The following is a 10398-nucleotide window of genomic DNA, read 5'->3' on the forward strand; positions in this document are numbered from 1 at the left end:
TTGAGGCCAAATGTATCGTTTATTTTCTTGAATATTAGTTCGAAAACAAATACATTGAAAAAATTAAACCCTTATGCATGGTCTGGCAGAAAAACAACTGGATAAAGTTGTGTTTTACATTAGCTTTACTGTTTACATTTTTTTCTCTCTTAGCAGAGACTAACTAAATAAATACTCAATGTTCCTGTGGTTTCATCATAGAAGTTAAAGGTTTGCACTGATAGTTAGGGTTGTTAACGATGTATGATATACATGATATAATAACGAACACTTTAAATGGGAGAAGAAGTTTTGACCAACAATGCATAGACTATTGACCCTTATCTTCCTTGAAAGATAGTTTTTATTCATGCATGTTTTACGACATCAAATAGAGAGCAACATCTGTTAACTGTCGAATCCTTGTTGTATTACCCTCCCATAGCATGGGTCTATCCAATGACTTTGGTTATTCCTACAATTTCAAAATTAACAAAATATAACGCAATCTAAAAATAGCTGAAATGATCACCTAAACAAAGCCTACAGACCGCATAGTCAGCTCTAAAAGGCCCCGAAATGACAAATGTACAACAATTGAAAGAGGAAAAAATAATGGCCTTATTAATGTGAAACAAATGAACGAAAAACAAATATGTTACACATCAAAAAACGATAAACACTGAATTCCAGGCACATACATACAGAATGTGGCGGGGTAATACATGTTAGCAAGGTCCTAACCTTCTACTAAAAAGTAAAATCACAAAAATACTGAACTTAGAGGAAAATCTATTCGGAAAGTCCATAATAACATGGCAAAATCAAATAACAAAACGCATCAAAAACGAATGAACAAGAACTGAATAACATGAATGATGAACTTTACCAATATTTGATTTTTTTTATAATCCCGAATGGTAAAAGATAGGAACCATGAACGTAAAAATGGTCAACTGGGAGAAATAAGATATCAAAACTAGTCTAACGACGATATCTAACATGTGTTATTGTTCTTAAATCATAATTTATATTTGCTAAATTGAATGTTTTCCCTAGTATATTGAAATGTTAATATATAAACGTTAATGGATAGACACAAATGAACATCGAAACAAAAGTTCAGATTCAACTTGAAAAAAAGTAAAGTAACAAAATATGAAGAAAATTCAAAATAGGAAGTTACTAAGTCAAGAGGCAAGATCAAAGCTCAAATCACATTAAACGATCGGATAACAACTGTTATATTCCTGACGTGGTAAAGGCATTTTCTCATGAAGAAATTGGTGGATCTATAACCGTGTTTTATAGCTAGCTACACGTCTCACTTCTATGACAATCGAATAAAATTTCATTATATTGACAACGATCTGTATCCGAAACAAACAGACATGATAGCTTTAAATGTGAAAAATAAGAGAAGAGCAGTCAACATTGTGTAAGAAACTCATTCACAATAAAAAAAAAATCAAATATGTCAACAAGAAAACACAAAAAGGCATACAGGCAAAGTCCATTTTTGTGTGTTATACCTTACGGTTGTGAAGGATTCGTAAATAGTTTAAAATTCGTTATATTCATTCTAATAATGTAAAATTCCATTCAGTGTTTATTTATTCTACTATAATATTTCTGTTTACATTTTAAACCATTTGTAACTATTACGTTCAAAGAACTACCATTCATAACAAATAAAGTTCGTGAAAACTATTAGCTTCATGTAACTTAACATAATGATCACTGGAATATATGAAATAAGAGCATGACTTTTAAAACTTAATACGTTATGATTTATTATAACGGAAATCACCTAAATACTTCCGTGACAATATTATTTTTATTGAATATTGTATACATTAACCATATTTCCGGTTGTTCTTCACATTTATGAAAACACTGAAGCTTAAACTTGCAGGGACATACATTTCAAGTGTGTTTCAACTAAAAATAAATCAAACATCAAGTTGACTATGGTATTCTTGTTGGTGTGTTTTTTATTGCCTCTACTATTTTTAAATCATGGAAACTGTTTACCAGAATATGCGTGTTTAAATTATACAAGGTAAGTCTTTCAAATAATAACAAAAACAGTCAACTGCATAAACCTCTCATAGTTCATGTATGCATTGCATATTAAACCTATTCACTATTATTATCACAAATTAAACCAGATATTTATTAGCACATTCGAAAAACAGTAATGTTGTGCATTCATTATACTTCACACCTTTATACGAAATTGTTGACTTTTGAACAGTGATGGTAAAAGCAAGAGAATTACCGAGCTTTTTAAAGAATTAACAGTAAGAGTGGAAAAATATCGTAACACACGAGTTTCGGTGCGGTCGTTTTCTCTAATGATTATTTTTCGTTCATTTTAAATTTTGTAGAAAGTTGTGTTCTTGTTATATGACGGCATCAGACATTGTCGCGTTTATTGATGACGTCATAATTGGAAATTCAGAAGAAACAGATAAAACTTGACGTCATAATTAAATTTTGACCATCATTTGCTGAGAAAAAATATTTCACTAGTGAAGTGAAGTTTATTTTCGATATATAAGTTCGATTGTCCCTCTGATATCTTTCGCCCCTCTTTGATCTAGCTATTATACCAGGTTCAATCCACCATTTTCTACGTACGAAAATGTCTGTATCAAGTCAGGAATGTGACAGTTGTTATCCAGTCGTTTCAGGTGTTTCAGCTTTTGATTTCGCCATTTGCTTAGGGACTTTTCGTTTTTAATTTCCTCAGAGCTCTTTTCGTTTTGTTTTTTTACTTGTTCCTCCCCGAAGTTTTTACCTGTTCAGTTTTCGCCACTCTAATAATGGCATGAACTGTCGTTAAGTCATATTCATAAATCAAGTGTTTAAAACACTTTGATTGTTAAAAATATTAAGGATTATCTACCCCTGGATCAGATTACCATTCCTGTATCTATTAAAACGTTTCGGAATGTGCGGCCCTTTAGCTTTAGCTTAATAATTTATTTTGTCATGATTCCATCGTCATTATTAAGTCTTATGTAGACGACACGCACATCAGACCAAGGATTACATCTGGTATCGGCGATGATTGTTTTTATCTGCAAAAGTTTTACGGTCACAATCACGGCTTGGTTGATTGACCGTATATGTATATAACTTAATTCACTAGTGGCATATGTTCGTGGTCTTATATCTTTATCTACTAGGATTTACATTTGATCTGTAATTTTGTAGACTCTATCGTTTACCCGATTTTGACATAGTATGGACTCAGATGGCGGACGATGCATACATATAATAGGAGACGCTTACCCTTTCAACGTGACCAGTCGCTTCTTATTGGGGTTCAAGTGATCCCTACAGTTTTAGTTCGGTTTTAACCTTGATTTGTCTTTTCCTAATCGAGTAACGTGACTAGAACACTGGTAAACTACTGTTGTCCTATTGTTATTATAACAATCAAGTGTTATATTGTAGCAATGAAATCTACTGCTGCAATGGTTATGAGTGGATCGGTAATAACTGTGAAGGTAAGTATTTCAAAACCTATATTTAAGGCTTTAATTATTATCTATCACAATGCTCAATTAATGTCCGCAATAACAGATTCATCGAACTAATAGTATAACATAACATTAATTTTGTATATTTATATACTGCTATATAATATCACCCTAATATCTATTGTAATGTATCTGGTCTTGGCGATGTCACACTTTTATTGTGCTGAGGACGTTTTTAATCGATAATTAATGGAAATACTCTAAAAAGACGAAATTTGCGATACGATACAAAAATGATTAGTTATTTAAACACGTTTTTAAATATGTTGCACAATAATTAATATGTATCCGCAAAATAAATTTAATAAAAGATATGAATCAGATACGGATTTTGAAAAAGGGGAGCAGTACACAGACAATGGCTATCGAAAATTTAGGTAATACTTCCTTTTCGATGCAATGTACGTATGGCTCTTTCCAATTTATTTTATTACTCTTTCGAATTTATTTTATTACTATATATATCAAATGCAAATGAAGAATATAAGCCATATATTTAAAAGAGAATTACACCTCTTCATGAAAAGAATACGTAATTCTTCAAAATGTAGATCATAAGATATCATTGGTAACGGGAATTATTACTTATTTCCTTGGAATTTTTATTTTGAAAAATGCATTCGTCCTTTGGCTTGATTACAGCATGCCGGATTGGATACAGCACACCAATACTTAACGTTACTTGTCAACCCTGTACACACCCCTATTACGGCGATAAATGTTCCACCTTGTGTACCTGTTTAAAAAATGAAAGGTAATATGATTAAAATAGATATTTTATATCCGACAGTTTTTCAAAGATACTAAGATAATTGCAGTTAAACAAATTCAAATTGTAAAAAGATAAAGGAAGATGTGGTATGAGTGCCACTGAGACAACTCTCCATCCAAATAACAATTAATAAATTAAACCATTATAGGTCAATGTACGTCTAGAAAGAAACAACGGCTCGTATTCTAGCTGAGACAAAATTGACATTCGATGATTTTGGCTGTAATTTTACACTTTTGACGCACAAGACTTCAATTTCTCCTTTTTTCGTTAATAATTGCACAAGGACAACATTGTTCGAATTGATTTTAAGAAAAATAACTATTTATGTCATTGGTAGACTAAACTTTGATGTCAATATTTAATCGTTTCAATAAGATACAAAAAAAGCAAGACTCATAACATGGTTCTCGCCTAATTTGTGATTGCTCTTTCCTAGGGATAGTTTCGAAACTGGTATTCAAATAAGAAACTATTCTTTTTATTTTATTTAGTTTATTTTGGATAAGGGACACAACTTCATTTCTAACAGCTATTTGGAACCGTTTTACCAATGATTTTAAAACGTTATAGCAGGAAACTGATTATAGGAAAATCTACAATATGCTTTTAAATAATGACGGTTCGTCAGTTTTAATTGTCGGTGGTCTGGAGTTATGCTCCTTAATTGAGAAAATGCACATACTCTGCTTTGTATAAAAAGTTGAGAACACTTCAACCAATGCTTCAAAATGTTTTACTTATATCGATACTTGTTTTTGATGAAACAATTGAACGTTACCCGTTATTTAAAGTCCATCCGATAACTTTATTAAGAATACTCAATCAAATTTAAATATGTTGTTTACCAATACAAAATGGAGCCAGAATTGTTTAGAAATTAGATGTTTTTAATTTTTCCTGTTCAGGAGCTGTGGTCCTTGATTAGCATTTTTACAATATCACTTTTAAATTGAAAAAAAAACCAGTTAGGTTGTAATTTTGAAACTTTTTACTGAAACAATTTAAAATGTTCAACAGCGAAATAAATACATAATGTAATTATCGAATGTTAATAATATTTCGTAGATGTAACCATATAAATGGCTCCTGTACATCTACAATGGGAAGCACAACACCTAGTTCATATTGGTCTACAGAAACAGGCACAGGTCAGTGTTAGTTTTACCTAAATACATATGATTTAGGTATATAACATTAAAAAACACAAAACAAAACTTCTCCTACAACATGCTTATTTGTCAAAAAGGGCAAAAAGAACGAATTTAAAAGAACAATTCAAACAGGAACAAACAGAAACAGTACAGAAATAACAAAATGATATTGACTGAAAAAATATTAACTTAAAGTTTGTTATTTTAAACATGTTATTTCAAAAACGTATATTCACAACCCAGACTTGGAAAACCATGTATGTTTTGATGTCAACAATTTGAAATAAAAACGCAGTTAATTAAAATATTTCTTTCGATAGATACAATCAACATTGAAAGTACTAGCCGGAAATCAGTTACATCTGGTAAGATACTTTGTTTGTATTGGGCTATGTATTTTCTAACGTGATGTTCAAAACGCATACCAGTAAAAAACATTTGTACGACAAACGCGTGTGTCGTGAAGAAGAGGCTCTTCGGTGACGTTCGGATAAAAAAAGCCAAAAAATGTAAAAGAGCACTTACGACCCAAAGTTCCGAATGGGTTTTACAAATGCAGATTAGGTGGTCTATTCCTGGGGTAGAAAATCGTTTAAAAGTACTTCGAGGAACTCAACGTTTTGTTAATAGTTTTTTATTATGACCATGTCAATGATAATAAAGAAAAGTATTTAGTGAAATATTAATTGATTGATTACAAAATCAATATCTACAACGAGGAAAACAATATTTAAAGATTAAACATAGACATGGGCATGCGAACGAGTTGAGTTTGATAAACATCGTAAGATGATGCAAAGCGAACATTAAAGACCTGAATAATAGGATTGATGTAAAAGGGAACGACATATCATCCCTTTTGTCGTACATTTTAAGTAGCGTTTTGCGTGTGAATCTAAAATACCTTGATCTAGGAATAGGACAGTCATTTGCTGTTAATATTTGATTTAGTTAAATGGAATTTCTTTTAGTTAAAAAGCATTATATTTAAGGATTCCTTAAGTATTCAACGAAATAGAAATAATCAAGATAATAGTAAGTGTATAGATAGTTGAATTGGAATATTTGTATGTTTTTTCACATTATGTTTTATTTTTTTGAAGAACTTCAAACAGTTACAGCACAAGTTGTAGTTAGTCCATTTGACAAAGAAGCAGGTAGGTGGTCTTTGTTTTATAATTTCATGTAAACGCTTTTTGTTGTAATTCGGCTACTGGTTAATACATAAACTCTTTTCAGTTTTGCAGGTAATGTTAGCAAACTTAGATAGAAAATCTTCAAAATTTCAAAGAAATTCAAATGAAAATTTGTTTTAGTAAGTCTAGTTTAAGTGTAATGTATGTTGTGATATGTGTTGTATTTTAGTTTGGTCGTTTTTAGTTGCTTTGGCTTTCGTGCTTCATACAAATGAATAATTAAAAATATATATATTTTGAGTTCTCATTTTGCCTAGTAATGACAGAAATAAAATAAATAAACTCACAGTGTTCCAATATTATTATAACTATCAACTTAATATATTTTATAGGCACATTTTCATCAACGAACCTGATAATCTACTGTCTGGCAGCAGCGTGTTTCATTCTTATCCTAGCCTTGTGCTATTTTTTCAACAAACATAGGATCAATGCTAAACAGAAGCAGTTACATGCAATAACAAATCCAGAAGACGTTGCTTTGAATGACAAACAACAAAAAGAGGAGGATATTGAGATGGAAAGTGACTTATACATGTATCACGTGATTGACGAAAGTCAGATGATAGAATCATGTGACAAACCGAAACAAACAAACGTTTACTTAGACGTTGTAAGTTCGTCTGTAAGTGACTCTTCAGACATCGAAGATAAAACTAAAGACGCTAACGAATATCTACATCCGTATCATTCATTGGTAGGAAAAAAAGATTCCCATGATTATGAAGGGGAATCCAATTGCCATGATAAAACAGAAGATGGATACCTCCATCCATATAACGCATTACTAGAAAAACGGATGTCCGTAAAACATGTCTACGAAAAAGGTGTCAAACGCACTAATGGGAGCAATTCCTCATCTTCGACTTCATCACTTCCGAATTCCGATAAAGAAGGATATATGCACATGTATCAGCAATTAGAAATAGAAATGAAACGGAAATCACATCAGTATGAAATTTCTGCTGAAATAAACATAACAGCTGGAAGGTCAAATTCATTTAACGTTGTAATGAATGGTAACAGTACAACAACCCCCAATGGCGATTTTAAAATAAAAGACGAATTGAAATTACCGACTACAATGGCATCCATGTCAAAATTACTTGACCAGGACAATTATCGAAATATCATAGAGGATGACTGTAAAACAAAAGGCCAGACACTTTGATATTAGTGTCAACATATTGATGTATTTATATTACTTGTTCGGCTATTTCTAATCTCCTAAAAATATTGCAACACCTAAGTAGGTTTTTTTTGTTTGGCCAAATAGTTACATGTACAATTTTCTTGCACATATGTGTTCGATGTTATCTGCTGAAGAGTTCGCATGACCAAGTTTATAACGAATTTCAATGTTGAATCCTAACATTTCATTACATATGTCTCATTTATTTGTGTGCGTTAAACTTTACCATGTTCAAGTATAATACAGTTATTTTGCATAATTATACGATAAATATTATGATTAAAGATGAGTTTTATTTTAAATTAGAAGACATACATGTTAAAAGATCGCAGGAATCCAAAAAACAGTGAACAGAACAACAGACGACATCAACCACCAAGACCCAACTCCTTCAACAATTTAAAATCGTCGAACAGACCCAAACAACAATAAACATCACATGTCTAGATAGCGTCTAGACTTTTTCCGGCATAGAATGCATTGGCGTTTAAAAATGATTTAACCTGCGTACAAACCTCTGCCTTTGCCAATATAGACCTTATGCCATAAAAGAAAAAGACACAATATAACTTTGAGAAAATCTTGCACAATTCATCTACAAGAAAAAAGTAAAATCACAAAAATACTGAACTTACAGGAAGATCAATTGGGAAAGTCCATAATCACATGGCAAAATCAAATAACAAAACGCATCAAAAACGAATGGACAAAAACTGTCATATTCCTGACTTGGTACAGGCATTTTCAAATGTAGAAAATGGTGGATTAAACCTGGTTCTATAGCGCTAACCCTCTCACTTTAATGACTTTAAATGACTATATATATAGCTTCTAACATGAACAATAAAAATAACGGCCCATACATTGGTACTTTTGGATTGAAAGTCAAGTCAAATGTATTCGATATGTGTACAATAAGGAGCTACTGTCGATAACTAGATCAATGTAATGGTGAAATATACATAAAGGACATTCAAACTGAAATAGAAAAGAATAATCAGACAAAAAAAGGCAAACTAACAAACAATAGTACACAACACACAACATAGAAAATATAATACTGAGCAATACGAACCCCACCGAAACTGGTCATCAGGTGCTCTGGCAGGGTAGGCATACCCAGCACTACATTTACACCCGTATACAGCGTTTGGTTGGATACATTTTTTCAGATATTCTGTAGATATCTTGAAATTTACTTGATTTGGTTTTTAGATTAAAGTTTTATCTGAAAGGATAATTCTCTACTAATTGTTCTTTTTACACTTCAATGATAGTTGAACATCACCAAACAACAATGAACGTACTGTGATAAGATGTTTACTTCATTTCGTACCAGGTTAACATTAGGATGCATAATCCTTATTTCAAAACAAAAGGCATGAAATACGAAGGGAACACTGAAATCGCATAGCAGAATTAAGATATATGTTATGATTGCAAATAATAAAGTTGTTACGAAAAAGTCAATACATGTATAACGTGGATTTTGGCAGCTTAAATTCATCTTACAGTCTTCCACAATGAGTAAAACCTATACCATAGAGTCACGGGTTATAAAAAAACCTAAAAACATAAAACAAATCAAACAAAAAACCAACAACCTGATTTATGATAAAGCAAAAGACAAAAAACAAGTATGACAGCAAATAACCAGTGACAACCACGTAATTGCAGGCTCTTGACCATAAAAGAAGAATACGTGTGTGGACCCTGAATCCTCTCTCTAACCTTGCCAGGAATACATTTGCAAATTAGTGGTGTCGTGAGTTCTATATCTAACCGGGTAAAACCCAAAATCGGTATCTTCTACTTCTACACTACGTACGGCACATTTAGCAGAGTAAGTGCAGAATAGTGTGTGCATATGGGGTGACTAAATCTCAATAAACGCTCTGGTTTAAGAACAGTCAACTTTAACACTAGTCTTCAAATAATGGCCAAGTTGCCTAAGGCGGGGGAAATGAAAAAGTGAAAAGATCAAGGGTTTCATTACTGAATTACATATTATTAGTTATCAAAAGTACCAGGATTATAATATTATACGCCAGACGCGCGTTTCGTCTGCATAAGACTCATCAGTGACGCTCATATCAAAACAGTTAAAAAGCCAAACAAATACAGAGCATTGAGGACCCAAAATTCCAAAAAGTTGTGCCAAATACGGCTAAGGTAATCTACTCCTGGGGTAAGAAAATCCTTAGTTTTTGAAAAATTCAAAGTTTTGTAAACAGAAAATTTAAAAAAAATGACCATATAATTGATATTCATGTCAACACCGAAGTGCTGACTACTGGGCTGGAGATTCCCTCGGGGACGAAACGTCCACCAGCAGTGGCATCGACCCAGTGGTGTAAATAGTTATCAAAAGTACCAGACAATTCATATAATCTTTTCTTTCTTTCTTTTCATTTTGTGTCTTTTCAACTAATTGCCGATATATAAGTAATTCCTGATCAGATAAATCTTTCATTTTCATTAAATTTTCTACTGACTTACATGTACTAGAGTGCAAATTATTTCAATTCCATAACTGACAATTACGTAATATTTC

At 32.0% G+C, this 10398-nt stretch overlaps 1 protein-coding gene across 1 annotated transcript; it reads left to right on the forward strand.

The window, feature by feature from the left end:
- The first annotated feature begins 5374 nt into the window (after positions 1–5374).
- On the forward strand, positions 5375–7901 carry LOC139486969 (uncharacterized). Its single transcript, XM_071272008.1, has 4 exons — positions 5375–5453; positions 5777–5821; positions 6560–6613; positions 6985–7901. Exons 1-4 carry the CDS (start codon positions 5405–5407, stop codon positions 7821–7823), a joined length of 987 nt encoding a protein of 328 aa, XP_071128109.1. The 5' UTR covers positions 5375–5404; the 3' UTR covers positions 7824–7901.
- Positions 7902–10398: the final 2497 nt, after the last annotated feature.

This window comes from Mytilus edulis, chromosome 8 (assembly GCF_963676685.1).
Source record: "Mytilus edulis chromosome 8, xbMytEdul2.2, whole genome shotgun sequence".
Taxonomy (NCBI): Eukaryota; Metazoa; Mollusca; class Bivalvia; order Mytilida; family Mytilidae; genus Mytilus; species Mytilus edulis.